Source organism: Mobula hypostoma, chromosome 22 (assembly GCF_963921235.1).
Source record: "Mobula hypostoma chromosome 22, sMobHyp1.1, whole genome shotgun sequence".
NCBI lineage: Eukaryota > Metazoa > Chordata > Chondrichthyes > Myliobatiformes > Myliobatidae > Mobula > Mobula hypostoma.
The window spans coordinates 824,175-839,632 of NC_086118.1; the positions used below are offsets into that span (position 1 = coordinate 824,175).

The 15,458-nt window shown below is 46.8% G+C and overlaps 1 protein-coding gene across 3 annotated transcripts in view; it reads right to left on the reverse strand.

Moving 5' to 3' along the window:
• nup85 (nucleoporin 85) overlaps window positions 1-15,458 on the reverse strand; it is a 63,764-nt gene that overhangs the window by 7,034 nt on the left and 41,272 nt on the right. For all 3 annotated transcript variants that reach the window (XM_063030841.1, XM_063030839.1, XM_063030842.1), the window contains 4 exons: window positions 14,693-14,799; window positions 8,242-8,325; window positions 5,108-5,173; window positions 4,833-4,984 (listed from right to left, as the gene is read on the reverse strand). In XM_063030841.1, the coding sequence (XP_062886911.1) occupies window positions 4,833-4,984; window positions 5,108-5,173; window positions 8,242-8,325; window positions 14,693-14,799 (409 nt within the window). The remainder of the gene's footprint in view (window positions 1-4,832; window positions 4,985-5,107; window positions 5,174-8,241; window positions 8,326-14,692; window positions 14,800-15,458) is intronic.

The following is a 15,458-nucleotide window of genomic DNA, read 5'->3' on the forward strand; positions in this document are numbered from 1 at the left end:
CCTCTGTACCTACTTCCAAGCACCTTAAACCTGTGCCCTCTCGCGCTAGCCGTTTCAGCCCTGGGAAAAAGCCTCTGACTATCCACACAATCAATGCCTCTCATCATCTGAAAATCAGGTTGGAAATGGATCCCTAGAGAGTGAGTCCGTTGAATGCCTACGAGATGGCTTTTCAGAGCAGTTTGTCGTTGAGCCTACTAGGGGATCAGCTATACTGGATTGGGTGTTAAGTAATGAGCTGGAAGTGATTAGGGAGCTTAAGGTAAAGGAACCTTTAGGAGACAGTGATCACAATATGATTTAAGGTCAATTTGAAATTTGATGGGGAGAAAGTAAAGTCTACCTATTAATAGTTCCGTGGAGTAAAGGAAGTTACAGTGTTACTTGAGAGGAGTTGGCCAAAGTAAATTGGAAGGAGCTGTTGGCAAGAATGACAGCAGAGCAGCAATGGCACGAGTTTCTGGGGAAAATGAGGAAGGTGTAGGATAGATGTATTCCAAAAACAAAGAAATACTCAAATGGCAAAATAGTACAACCTTGGCTGACAAGGGAAGTCAAAGCTAAAGTAAAAGAGAAGGCATACAACAAAGCAAAAATTAGCGTAAATGATAGAGGATTGGGAAGCTTTAAAAAACCTACAGAGAGCAACTATAAGAATCATTAGGAGGGAAAAGATGAAATATGAAAGCAAGCTAGCAAACAATATCAAAGTGGATAGAGAAACCTTTTTGAACTATATAAAAATGGATGAGAGTGGATATAAGACCGCTATAAAATGAGGCTGGAGAAATAGCGGGACATAGAGATAGCAGATGAACTAAATGAGTATTTTGCATTGATCTTCACTGTGGAATACATCAGCAGTGTGCCAGGTGTTGAAAGGTGTGAGGGAAAAGAAGTGAGTCCATTACTACTACAAAGGAGAAGGTGCTCAAAAAGCTGAAAGACCTAAAGGTACATAAGTCACCTGGAACAGATGAACTACACCCTAGGGTTCTTTAACAGGTAGCGTTAGAGATTGTGGAGGCATTAGTAATGATCTTTCAAGAATCATTGGACTCTGGCATGGCTCCAGAAAACTGGAAAATTGCAAATGTCACTCCACTCCTTAAGAATGCAGCAGAAAGGAAATTATAGACCAGTTAGCCTAACCTCGGTGGTTGGGAAGATGTTGGAGTCAGTTGTTAGGGATGAGGTGATGGAGTACTTGGTGACACAGGACAAGATAGGACAAAGTCAGCATGGTTTCCTTCAGGGAAAAATTTGCCTGATGAACCTATTGGAATTCTTCAAGGAGATCACAAGTAGGATAGATAAAGGGGTGCAGTGGATGTTTTATATTTGGACTTTCAGAAGGCCTTTGACAAGGTGCCACACGCGAGGCTGCTTACCAAACTAAGAGCCTGTGCTATTACAGGAAAGTTACTGGCATGTTAGAGCATTGGCTGATTGGTAGGAGGCATCAAGTGGGAATAAAAGTCCTAGCGAAGGGTCTCGGCCTGTAACGTCGACTGCACCTCTTCCTAGAGATGCTGCCTGGCCTACTGCGTTCACCAGCAACTTTTATTTGTGTTGCATAAAAGGATCCTTTTTTGGTTGGCTGCCAGTGACTAGTGGTGTTCTGCAGGGGCCAGTGGTGGGACCATTTCTTCTTATGCTGTGTATAAATGATTTAGATGATGGAATAGATGGCTTTGTTGCTAATTTGCAGATGATATGAAGATTGGTGGGGTCTAGACAAGAGGACACAGTTTCAGGATAGAGGGATGTCCATTTAAAACAGAGATGTGGAGAAATTTATTGAGCCAAAAGACAGTACATTTGTGGAATTTGTTACCACAAGCAGCTGTGGAGGCCAGGTCATTGTGTGTATTTACGGCGGAGATTGATAGGTTCTTGATTGGCCACGGCATCAAAGGTTACGGGGAGAAGGCCAAGGAGCGGGGCTGAGGAAGGGAAAAAAGGATCAGCCGTGATTGAACAGCAGAGCAGACTCGACAGGCCAAATGGCCTAATTCTACTCCTATGGCTTATGGTGTTGGAAGAGAGTGAAGTGGGGAGAGGGTGAGGAGAGTGAAGTGGGGAGAGGGTGAGGAGAGTGAAGTGGGGAGAGGGTGAAGAGAGTGAAGTGGGGAGAGGGTGAAGACAGTGAAGTGGGAAGAGGGTGAAGAGAGTGAAGTGGGGAGAGGGTGAGGAGAGTGAAGTGGGGAGAGGGTGAGGAGAGTGAAGAGAGGAGAGGGTGAAGACAGTGAAGTTGGGGAGAGGGTGAGGAGAGTGAAGTGGGGAGAGGGTGAAGACAGTGAAGTGGGCAGAGGGTGAAGACAGTGAAGTGGGGAGAGGGTGAAGACAGTGAAGGGAGAGGGTGAGGAGAGTGAAGTGGGGAGAGGGTGAGGAGAGTGAAGTGGGGAGAGGGTGAGGAGAGTGAAGTGGGGAGAGGGTGAAGACAGTGAAGTGGGGAGAGGGTGAGGAGAGTGAAGTGAGGAGAGGGTGAAGACAGTGAAGGGAGAGGGTGAGGAGAGTGAAGACAGTGAAGTGGGGAGAGGGTGAGGAGAGTGAAGTGGGGAGAGGGTGAAGACAGTGAAGTGGGCAGAGGGTGAAGACAGTGAAGTGGGGAGAGGGTGAGGAGAGTGAAGTGGGGAGAGGGTGAAGACAGTGAAGGGAGAGGGTGAGGAGAGTGAAGAGAATGAAGTGGGGAGAGGGTGAGGAGAGTGAAGTGGGGAGAGGGTGAAGACAGTGAAGGGAGAGGGTCAGGAGAGTGAAGTGGGGAGAGGGTGAGGAGAGTGAAGTGGGCAGAGGGTGCGGAGAGTGAAGTGAGGAGAGTGAAGTGGGGAGAGGGTGAGGAGAGTGAAGAGAGTGAAGTGGGGAGAGGGTGAGGAGAGTGAAGTGGGGAGAGGGTGAGGAGAGTGAAGTGGGGAGAGGGTGAGGAGAGTGAAGTGGGGAGAGGGTGAAGACAGTGAAGTGGGCAGAGGGTGAAGACAGTGAAGTGGGGAGAGGGTGAGGAGAGTGAAGTGGGGAGAGGGTGAAGACAGTGAAGTGGGGAGAGGGTGAGGAGAGTGAAGTGGGGAGAGGGTGAGGAGAGTGAAGTGGGGAGAGGGTGAGGAGAGTGAAATGGGGAGAGGGTGAAGACAGTGAAGTGGGGAGAGGGTGAGGAGAGTGAAGTGGGGAGAGGGTGAGGAGAGTGAAGAGAGGAGAGGGTGAAGACAGTGAAGTGGGGAGAGGGTGAGGAGAGTGAAGTGAGTGAAGTGGGGAGAGGGTGAGGAGAGTGAAGTGGGGAGAGGGTGAAGACAGTGAAGTGGGGAGAGGGTGAGGAGAGTGAAGTGGGCAGAGGGTGCGGAGAGTGAAGTGAGGAGAGTGAAGTGGGGAGAGGGTGAAGACAGTGAAGTGGGCAGAGGGTGAAGACAGTGAAGTGGGGAGAGGGTGAGGAGAGTGAAGTGGGGAGAGGGTGAAGACAGTGAAGGGAGAGGGTGAGGAGAGTGAAGAGAATGAAGTGGGGAGAGGGTGAGGAGAGTGAAGTGGGGAGAGGGTGAAGACAGTGAAGGGAGAGGGTGAGGAGAGTGAAGTGGGGAGAGGGTGAAGACAGTGAAGGGAGAGGGTGAGGAGAGTGAAGTGGGGAGAGGGTGAGGAGAGTGAAATGGGGAGAGGGTGAGGAGAGTGAACTGGGGAGAGGGTGAAGACAGTGAAGGGAGAGGGTGGGGAGAGGGTGAGGAGAGTGAAGAGAGGAGAGGGTGAAGACAGTGAAGTGGGGAGAGGGTGAGGAGAGTGAAGTGGGGAGAGGGTGAGGAGAGTGAAGTGGGGAGAGGGTGAGGAGAGTGAAGTGGGGAGAGGGTGAAGACAGTGAAGTGGGCAGAGGGTGAGGAGAGTGAAGTGGGGAGAGGGTGAAGACAGTGAAGGGAGAGGGTGAGGAGAGTGAAGTGGGGAGAGGGTGAGGAGAGTGAAGTGGGCAGAGGGTGAAGACAGTGAAGTGGGGAGAGGGTGAGGAGAGTGAGAGGAGAGTGAAGTGGGGAGAGGGTGAGGAGAGTGAAGACAGTGAAGTGGGGAGAGGGTGAGGAGAGTGAAGTGGGGAGAGGGTGAAGACAGTGAAGTGGGAGAGGGTGAGGAGAGTGAAGTGGGGAGAGGGTGAGGAGAGTGAAGTGGGGAGAGGGTGAGGAGAGTGAAGTGGGGAGAGGGTGAAGACAGTGAAGTGGGGAGAGGGTGAGGAGAGTGAAGTGGGAGAGGGTGAGGAGAGTGAAGTGGGAGAGGGTGAGGAGAGTGAAGTGGGGAGAGGGTGAGGAGAGTGAAGTGGGGAGAGGGTGAGGAGAGTGAAGTGGGCAGAGGGTGAGGAGAGTGAAGTGGGGAGAGGGTGAGGAGAGTGAAGAGGGGAGAAGGTGAGGAGAGTGAAGACAGTGAAGTGGGGAGAGGGTGAGGAGAGTGAAGTGGGGAGAGGGTGAAGACTGTGAAGTGGGAGAGGGTGAGGAGAGAGAAGGGAGAGGGTGAAGAGAGTGAAGTGGGGAGAGGGTGAAGAGAGTGAAGTGGGGAGAGGGTGAGGAGAGTGAAGTGGGAAGAGGGTGAGGAGAGTGAAGTGTGGAGAGGGTGAAGAGAGGTCAGGATGAAGAGAGTGAAGTGGGAGAGGATGAAGAGAGTGAAGTGGGGAGAGGGTGAAGAGAGTGAAGTGGGGAGAGGGTGAAGAGAGTGAAGTGGCGAGAGGGTACTAACAGGGAAGTGGCCACAACGAGAAAGGGAATTCATCTGTACCAAACACAGAATCCGACTGTAACCCAGCAAAGGTTTTGTTTCCCCACATCATCTATCAAAGTGTACACACCAAACTCGACCCTTCAGGGTTCAGACGTCACCTTGTTCAGTCATCTGCCGCTGTTCACATATTCGAAGCACCTTCAGCGCCTTGCGTTCTGTGTCGAGGGGAATGCGCTCGATATGAAGTTCCAGGTATACTCGGCCAAACTCCGGACAGTGGTCAAAGTAATCCACTGCCAGCTGCCACAAACTGAAACCATCCAACCAAATGGAGACATTACCCACCAACAACATTGACTCTTCAGTGATCAACAACACACCAACTTGAATAATGTTTCATTGTGGAAAATTGCAAACATCAAGGGGGACCCACCTGTTGTGACAGAAGAGTCCTGAAGCATACTCCAGAATGAGGAATTCACGAAGATTTGAACCAAAACTGTAAAGAGAAAAGCCTAATGTAAGAATATCACCAAGACCTCCACCCATCGCACAAAACCTCGCTAAGTCAGGAAAGCAAATTAGTTTGGAGAATGACCACAAATCATGATTAAACGTTGTATGCTCTGTTTTCTCAAACATTTAATCCCCTCACCATAATCCTCTACCAGTATCTCATGTTTTGATAAGCAACAATTTAAATTATTATGTCTAAATGTCATCAATACCCAAAACCCTAATCCTAATGCACAAAAACCTGATAACTGCATCCAGGATTCCTCCTGGCAAGTGCCTTGCCACCCCTGAGTTGGCAAGAAATCACGTGGCCAAATACATCCAATTACAGAGGGAGAACAGGATCAGAGGCAGGAGGTACCTATCACTACAGAGCAGCAGGTCCAGGATACAACTTCCTCTCCATTACAGAGCAACGGGACATGTCCTGACTACCCTCCATCTCAGAGCAATGAGACACAGGACCACACCTGCCCCTCCATCAAAGGACAATGGTCATCAGAATGACAGAGTGATGGGGCCTGATTCAAAATGACCTAAGCAACCAAACAGACCTCTCATCCACGCTTCAGCAGGCACTTGGTATGTTACAAAAGACTCTCACAAATTTCTATGGATGTACCACGGAGTGCATTCTAACTGGTTGCATCACCGTCTGGTATGGACCGGCCACTGCACAGGACTGGAAAAAAGCTGCAGAAAGTTGTATGTTCATCCAGCTCCATCATGGACACCAGCTTCCCCAGTATCGAGGACACCTTCAAAAGGGGATGCCACAAAAAGGTGGCATCCATCATCAATGACCCTCATCACCCAGGACATGCCCTCTTCTCAATGCTACCATCAAGCAGGAAATACGGGAGCCTGAAGAGAGACATGGCATCAGATTTCTGAATGGACAATGAACCCGTCCACACTACCTCACTATTCTTTGCTCACTTTTTATGCACTACTCAGTTCTTTCTTTTTATAGATGTTTCTTATTGTAATTTAGTTTTTTTCAATTTATGCATTACAATGTACTGCGGCTGCAAAACAACAAATTTCATGACACATGCCAGTGATATTAAACTTGATTTGGATTCAGCTGAAAAAAAACCCCTCTGCAGTGATTTCCACATTCACTATGGAATCTGATACTTCCCTGTTGGAAAGTGATATTATTCCAAACGTAAGAAAGGAGCATTGAATTGCTGTGGTGTGAACAATTACCATTAAAGAAAAGAAATAAAAGGACTGGATTATTAAACAAACACTTATCTAAACAACTGAAATCATTGGGAACCAACAGTCAAAAAGAAAAGATTAAAATCAAGGTGAAATTAAGGCAACCAAGAAACCCGCATGTCAAAGGTCTAACAATACAACGGTTTTAAAAAAAGTTAAAGTCTGTCCCGAGCCTTGTGGCCCATCAGGCCGGTGCTTATGCCGGTTTCTGTTGCGTGAAGCGACTGAGAGTACGAGACTCGCCCCCCCCCGCTAGGACGCCAGTCTATCGCGAGGTTAACCCCCAGCATTTACCGGTACCCATTTTCAGCTGGGTGGACTGGAGCAGTGTGTGGTTAAGTGCCTTGCTCAAAGACACAACATGCTGCCTTGGCCGAGACTCAAACCCATGACCTTCAGATCGTGAGCCCAACGCCCTAACCACTTGGCTACATCGTAAAGACAAGTAAATTCAGCCAGAAAGATGATAGACCAAGAAGGTGGCAGGCATGCAGACAAGCTGAATGAGTGGGTAACAGCATGGAGAATACAACCAGGGTATCTTAAAAGTCTAAAAAACATAAGATTGGTCATTCTGACAGAAAGAATGGGAAATCTGAGAAATCAGCAAATCTTCTATACTGGTTCACAAGATGAAAAAAGTAAACTTGATGTTATTTGTTGAAACCCAGGTGAAAAAGGGATGATCTCACTGAAACATTCAAGATTCTGAGAGGGATATGAGAGGCTAAATGCTGTCAGCCAGCTCCTCATTTGTGGTGCTGTCCCAAGTCTACAACTGATGGAGCATGGCAACGCAAGGAATCAGCAGTTCTTGACACAGAAAAAAATACTAATTCCAGGGTTATAAACTTCAGAATTCTCTACCACATAGAATGTGCTCCCCATAAGCGCACTGTGCACTTATTCAAGTGGGGTAACTCATTGTGGAATGTTCTCCATTCTTCAAAGAACAGGCCCAGATCTGAAATGAAATGCCAACTAAACTACCGACTTGCTGTTGTTCGGTCTGACGGTATTCGGCACAGCTACACTGTCAAACAAACAGAAGATGACACTGACCCCAAGCATCTTTTTTTAAAACTGCAATAGGAAGAAAATTCAATAAATTTTTGTCCCACTCAAAGTGTGGCAAGGATCAGAAGCAGACTGGAACTCTCTAACCAGAGGATGGTGTTAAATAAATCCTAATAGGATTGAATAAGCAGAATGAAGTGCTATGAAGAATAAGGCTACAAACCAAGGTACAAAGGAAGGAATAATTTACATATTGAACATGAATGCAATTTTTTTTTGGTTGCATTAATCTTTCTCATCATTTTGACTGTTGATTCCTGATGATTTCAGTTACATTTATTTAGCAATGAAGTTAGATGAATGCATTTGTTCACTAGTCCAGTCCTTTTATTTCCCCCATTAATTTCTTTTGCTTGTACACTAAAGGATGTATTTACTTAGAGATGCCGCGTGGCACAGGCCCTTCCAAATCACAGGACAATTTGCAATCACCAACTAACCCACTAACTGGTATGTCTGAAAGGAAATCACAGTACCCAGAGGAAATCCATGCAGTCACGGGGAGAACATACAATCTCCTTACACACAGCGATGGAATTGAACTCCGAAGCCCCAAACTATAATTGTGTCACGACTGCTATGTTACCGTGACGCCCATCTTTAACAGTTTTGCTTCTGGAGTCAGTATGGAAACCACAGCTGAGGGTTATTCCTTCTTCCGTGGCTGAAGGGTGGAGGGTTGTGTCAATTTCCAGCATGGAATCAAATTGGAACTGAAGTGTCAAGCCCACCTTGCCCCGGACTTACTGAAGATTATGGGACTGCAGGAGGTTGCAGTGGTCCAGCAGGTCTGTCAGATGAGCTACAAACCACCAGTTGTTCAGGACAAGACTGAAATAAGAAATTTGGACAAGTCAACATCTGGGAACAATGGTATAAAGTAAATATGTGAAACTTTCATGGAAACAAAACAAGGTACTACGTTTATGAATAGGGAAGTTGATTGGCACCAACCAGCCTGCTAAAGTGAGCCTGTACTATATTCATATTTTAACTGAACAGGAAATATAATAAAAGAGAATGAGTGTATTCACAGCAACTCTGCAACGGCACAGTGAGTTAATCCAACATCTGAACCACAGTGGAAGGGTGAACACTAAACCACGGAGGAAACTCCTGAAATGGGACACAGGAAGCAAGCTCAAAGGGAAATGGAAGGTGGGTGGGTCAATAACTTTTAGAGCTTTTAGCAAAGTAAACAGGTCAATACCAAACAATATTTGATACCAAATTACAAAGGGAGATAGAAAGCAAGGAACATTAATGAGCATCTTTCAAAGCAGCAAAGGACTTGGGGAGTCCAGGGGCCTTGCAGCCAATAGACTGATTAAAGTCCGTGAAGTTTGGGAATATGGAGACCTCGGAGCTCATTGAGCAGGAGGATGCTGGAAATCAGGAAGGCCATCAACAGACAGACGATTGGAAAATTATGATGGTAATTTTCAAACTGGAGCATTGTTGGGACAGGGCCACAGGCAGGCAGAGGGAGGCAGCAAAAGTTCAGACAAATTCAAGATGATGGGGGGATTTGATGTGGGAGGCTGGACAGTGAAGTACAGGAATGGTTAAGCCTGAAGGATGAACTAAAACATTAAATCAAATTTCCCCTCCATCCATGCTGACTTACTGAGTATTTCTAGCAGTTTTGCCAAGGCTACAAATAGTCCAACAACATCTTGGACTGTTCCAAGGAAAGTAATGGAGTCTCGGGTTAATGTCCTATTGCTCAGAGCATTCCAGTCTGTAGAATTCTCTTCTCCAAAGGGCTGTGAATTTCTAATAATTGCATATATTAAAGGTAAGTTGACAGATGAACACTTCATACAAGAACATGAATTTGAGGTGAATTATCAGTCCCTTACTGTTTACAGGGCAGGCTGGATGTTTTGTAGGACCTGCTCCTGCTTCTGTTTCCCAGAAGGATCATGGCAGTGTAGCACGAAGTCATGTTTGCAGTGAAAAGGCAAATGCAAAAGATTAGCATGCAGCAACGGCAAATAATGGGGAAAGTTACTGGAATGTAGCCTTACACACAAGAGATTTTGAAGATGCTGCAAATCCAGAGCAACACACACACACAAAATGCTGCAGGAACTCAGCAGGTCAGGGAGCTCCTACAGAAATCAATAAGTTTCAGTCCAAGACCCTTCATCAGGACTGGAAAGGAAGGGGAAGGACGCCAGAATAAAAGGTGGAGAAGGGGAAAGAGGACAAGCTAGAAGTAGACAGGTGAAGCCCAATGGGTGGAAAAGGTAAAGGGTTGGAAAGGAAGGAATCTGACAGGAGACAATGGGCCACAGGAGAAAGAGAAGGACAGACATCAGGGGGAGGTGATAAGCGGGTGTGAAGTGGTAAGAAGCCGGAGTGGGGATAGGAGGAGGAAGGGAACAGAAAAAAATAATAATTGAATTACCAGAAGGAGAAATTAATGATCATGCCATCAGGTTAGAGCCACCTAGACGGAATATGAGGTGTTGCTCCTCCATCTTGGCAGTAGAGGCCAGGGACCAAAATGTCAGAAAAGAAATAGGGACAGGAACTAAAATGGTTGGCCACGGGACAATTCCACTTTTGGCAGATGGAGCAGGGGTGCTCAACAAAGCGATCCCCTACTTTATGTTGGGTCTCACCAATGCAGAGGAGGCTGCATCAGGAAACAACAGATGACCCCAGCAGATTTGCAGATGAAGTGTTGCCTCATCTGGAAGGACTAATTAGGGCCCTGAACAGAGGTGAGGGAGAAGGTGAATGGACAGGTGTAGCATTTCTGTCGGGAGGGACAAGTGACAATCACGGAGGGAGTGATCCTTGCGAAAAGCAAAGTGGAGGGCAGAGGGAGGAGAGGGAAAGATGTGTTTAGCGGCAGAATCCTGTTGAAGACGCTGGTGCTTACAGAGAATGATGTGTTGGACATGGAGGCTCATGGGGTGATAGATGCAGACAAGAGGAATTCTACCCCCATTCAAGTGGTAGGAAGATGGGGTGAATGTTGATGTCTGGAAAATAAAGGCAATGCAGGTGAGGGCACTATCAATGGTGGAGCAAGGAGAACCCCCTTGTTTGAAGATGATGTCCTAGAAAGGAAAGCCTTATCCTAGGAACAGATTCGGCAGAGACAAAGGAACTGGGAAAAGGGAAAAGCATTTTCACAGGGAACAGAATGGGAAGAGATATAGTCAAAATTGCTGTAGGAATTGGAAGGTTTATAAAAGATGTCGGCAGACAGTTTCTCTCCAGAGATGGAGACAGAGAGATTCAAAAAGGTGAGCAAGGTGTCAGATGTGGATGAAGTGAATTTAAGGTCAGGGTGGAAGTTGGAGGCAAAGTTGAAATTGATGAGCTCAGCACTGGTGTAGGAAGGAGCAACAATGCACTCATAAATGTAGCACAGAAAAAGTTAGAAACAGAAAACCATAGAAAACCTACAGCACAATATAGGCCTTTCGGCCCACAAAGTTGTACCAAACATGTCCCTACCTTAGAAATTACTAGGCTTACCCATAGCCCTCTATTTTTCTAAGCTCCATGTACCTATCCAAAAGTCTCTTAAAAGACCCTATCGTATCCACCTCCACCACCGTTGCCGGCAGCCCATTCCACGCACTCACCACTCTCTGAGTAAAAAACTTACCCCTGACATCTCCTCTGTACCTTCTCCCAGCACCTTAATCCTGTGTCCTCTTGTGGCAACTATTTCAGCCATGGGAAAAAGCCTCTGACTATCCACACAATCAATGCCTCTCATCATCTTATACACCTCTATCAGGTCACCTCTCACCCTCCGTCACTCCAAGGAGAAAAGGCCAAGTTCACTCGACCTGTTTTCATAAGGCATGCTCCCCAATCCAGGCAACATCCTTGGAAATCTCCTCTGCCCCCTTTCTATGACTTCCACATCTTTCCTGTAGTGAGGCGACCAGAACTGAGCCCAGTACTCTAAGTGGGGTCTGACCAGGGTCCTATATAGCTGCAACATTACCTCTCGGCTCCTAAATTCAATTCCATGATTAATGAAGGCCAATACACCGTATGCCTTCTTAACCACAGAGTCAACCTGCGCAGCTGCTTTGAGCGTCCTATGGACTCAGAGCCCAAGATCCCTCTGATCCTCCACGCTGCCAAGAGTTTTACCATTAATACTATATTCTGCCATCATATTTGACCTACCAAAATGAACCACTTCACACCTATCTGGGTTGAACTCCATCTGCCACTTCTCAGCCCAGTTTTGCATCCTATCAATGTCCTGCTGTAACCTCTGACATTCCTCCAGATTATCCACAACACCCCCAACCTTTGTGTCATCAGCAAACTTACTAACCCATCCCTCCACTTCCTCATCCAGGTCATTTATAAAAACCACGATCTCTTAGGAGCTGCAGCTCGACACACCGGGTGCAGATATGGCCGTCCGAGAGGGTGGGAGACTCCAGGACCTCCCACATCTGACACCGAGCACAGAACACCAGCTTCACACACATACTTCCTTTCCACAGTTAACACAGGTAAACCTACCTCGCCTCGTCCTGTTACTGCATAAGCCCGTTAAGTCAAAGCCCTATCACTCTGCTGCCTGCTCCGAATGCTACCCGCTGGATATGGCGGTCTTCTTTTTAAACTTTTCCCCCTCTACTGGCTGACGTCATGCGCCTGTGCAGTCTTGCTTCTCTTTACCCGGAGTAGTAAAATTCCTTCGCTCCGGAAATCCTCAGCCATTCCACTCGCAGCTCTTGTTCCTGGGAACATCACCAGGGAAGGCTTGGAATATGGACTGTCCCATCCAGCCAACGAAAAGGCAGGCATAGCTGAGGCCCATGTGGGTGCCCATAGCTACCCCCGAAGTTTGGAGAGAGTGGGAGGGGCCAAAGGAGAAATTGAGTGAGAGGACCAGTTCTGCCAGATGGAGGAGGGTGGTGGTGGTGGTAGAAGGGAACTGGTTGGGTCTTTTGTCAAGAAAGAAGCGGAGAGCATTAAGGCCTTCTTTATCGGGGATAGAAGTGTATGAAGACTGGACATCCATGGTGAAATGAGGTGGTCAGGTCCAGGGAAATGGAAGTTGTTGATGAAATTGAGAACACGTGAAGTGTCACGGATGTAGGTGAGAAGGGACATGTAGGTATAGAATGGAGTCGCGGTATGAGGACATGAGTTCAGAGGGGTAGAGGCAGGAGCAGGCAGAGACAATGGGCCTACCCGGACAGTCAGGTTGTGGATCTTGTGTAGGATACAGGGTAAAGGTGAGTTAGGTGGAAGTAGATGGGAGATCTCCAGAGTTGATGAGGTTAGCGATGGTCTGGGAGACAGTGGCCTGATGGTCTGCTGAAGTCAGGTCCTTTTCAAGAGGAGGTGTCTGAGAGTTCTGCCTGGCCTCAAAAAGGTAGAGGTCAGTGAGCCACTCTACAACAACACCCCCTTTGACTGCAGGTTTAAATGTTAAAATTGGGATTGGTGCAGAGACAGCAGAGGCAGTGTGTTCCAAGGGGGTAAAGTTTGAGAAGGAGAGAAGAGTACTAAAGTTGAGCTGTTTGATGTCTCATCGGCAATTAGAGATGAAAAGATCTAGAGCTGAGAAGAAGAGGACTGGAGATGGGAGAAGGGATCATCAGTGCAGGGTGATGAATTTCTGCCAAAGAAGTGAGCTCAGAGATATAGGCAACATAAGAAGAGCTCAGTGTTGTGACGAGCGCGGAACTCACAGAGGTGTGGGTGAAGGGAGACAAGGCAAGGCCCTTGCTGAGGACAGAATGCTCTGCCTCACGGAGGGGAAGGTTGGAAGGAATGGCAGGGATTAAAATGTGGCCTTTACTGCAAGGATATGAAAGGAAGTATTGATGTTAATTAGCAGAGTGTTGGAGAGACTGCTCCAGGAAGGTCAAGTACACTTTGATCTCTATGTTCTTGCAATGGAGGAAGTGTAGGGAAGGAAGCTGGGACGATGCAGTTAATGTGCAGATCGAACCCGTAAGTACTGCAGTTTAGCAGAGTACCTTAATGGAACATACAGCAAAGGGGGATGCGAATTGACTAGATAGAGGTGTGCAAGATCTTAACTACCCTATCACCTTGCGCTGCAACTTTGTGTGATCTATGGATATGGACCCTAAGATGCCACTGATTCTACACACCGAGAATCCTGCCGTTGACCAGGTACCCTATCTTCATACAATAACCTTACAATTATGTCCTGCCATGTTAGCCACTGCCACGATTTGTTTGCCGATGACTCATGGTGTTCTTCAGGGGTCGGTGTTGGGTCACTTCTTTTCACATTATACGTCAATGATCTAGATGACAGGATTGATGGCTTTATGGCCAAGTTTGCGGACAGTACAAAGACAGGCGGAAGCAGGAAGTCTGCACGATGATTTGGACAGATGAGGAGACAGACAACTTGATAGAGGGTACAAGACATAGATTAGAGAGGACAGCCAGCACCTTTTTTTAGGGTGACAATAGAGGACGTCCTTTTAAAGTGATTGGAGAAAAGTGTAGGGGAGACATCAGAGATAGTTTTTTTTTAACACTCAGAATGAGGAGACAGGCACTTCAGTCAGTGATGGGAATGAGTTTCTTCTCCAAGGGTCATGACTCTTTGGAATTCTCTACCCCAGAGAAATGTGGAGACAGAGTCATCGAATAATTCGAGGCTGAGAATGAGTTTAAACCTTGAGGTTAAACCACAAGGAAGGCAATTGATTGGGGATAGAGCAAGAATTGCTGTGAGACGAAGACAGCTTCAGTCAAGATCTTGTATGGCAGAGAAAGCTCACAAGATAACACGCACAAAATGCTGCAGGAACTCGGCAGGCCAGAGAGCATCTAAGGAAAAGTGTATTGTCAACGTTTCCGGCTGACACCCTTTGGCAGGTGGTTTCCGCCCAATACGTCGACTGTTCACTCTTTTCCATTGATACTGCCTGGACTGCCTCCAGCATTTTGTGTGTGTGGTTTGGATTTCCAGCATCTGCAGATTTTCTCTTGTTTGTGAAGCTCATGGTGTGAGCCCTCTGCTGCTGCTTCCTCTACAAGGTAGGTCTGAGCTCCATGTGTACACCTAGTCACTGGCTGTTCATCTGACATTACAGATAGAAATGGAAACAATTTGTTGGGGGAAAATCAAAATAACTCCCCCATATTTTTGCAAACAAAATAACACAAGCAGATTAACTTGGCAACATTTTGTACAATGGATCCTCACCAGCAGTCCTTCAACACCTGGTGTATGTTGAACTCAAACGCCGCCAACAGGATGAGGTCGAGAGAATCAGGTCGGCTCTCATAAGGAAAGAAATGATCCAGGCAAACCTGCATGTCAGCGGAAAGAACCACCAGTCATGGAATTTATAACAAAGAAACCTTCCCATGACACTAATCATTACGCCCCTTCCCTTAAACCACATGGTGCTGAATTCCTCAAAATTCACTGCCTTGTTTACTTGTAATACGAGACTTCCACTCCCACACAGTCCTTCCAGAAACAATACACAGCATACTTCCTATGTTTCATTCATTCCGTAACTAGAATATCTCCCCAGCCCTCACTACCTTTAAAACCAATCACTCTATTCCATCATCACACTATCTATCTTTATACTTCTCTGCACAGTGAGTGTGCAGTCTTTAGGACACAGCATTTATAATTTAAGTGGGACCAAAAGAACAATTCAGGGAACTATATATAAAGGCTTGTTCAGCAAGTTCAATATTACCAGGATCTTGACAAAAAAATGCAAAATAAAACCTTCATCTTCCAGAGTGAAATGATGCCTCAACACGACAACTATATGGATGAACCTACCTTCACACATCCTCTATTTAATTGGCGATACAATGAATATTTCAATTTAACATTGCATGTAACCTGCTGATCGCAGGTCAAATAAACAGCTGGGTGCTTATTTGGCTAACTGCTCTATCATCTGATATTACCATGTTCCACAAAACCCTCCCAAGACAGGTACAAG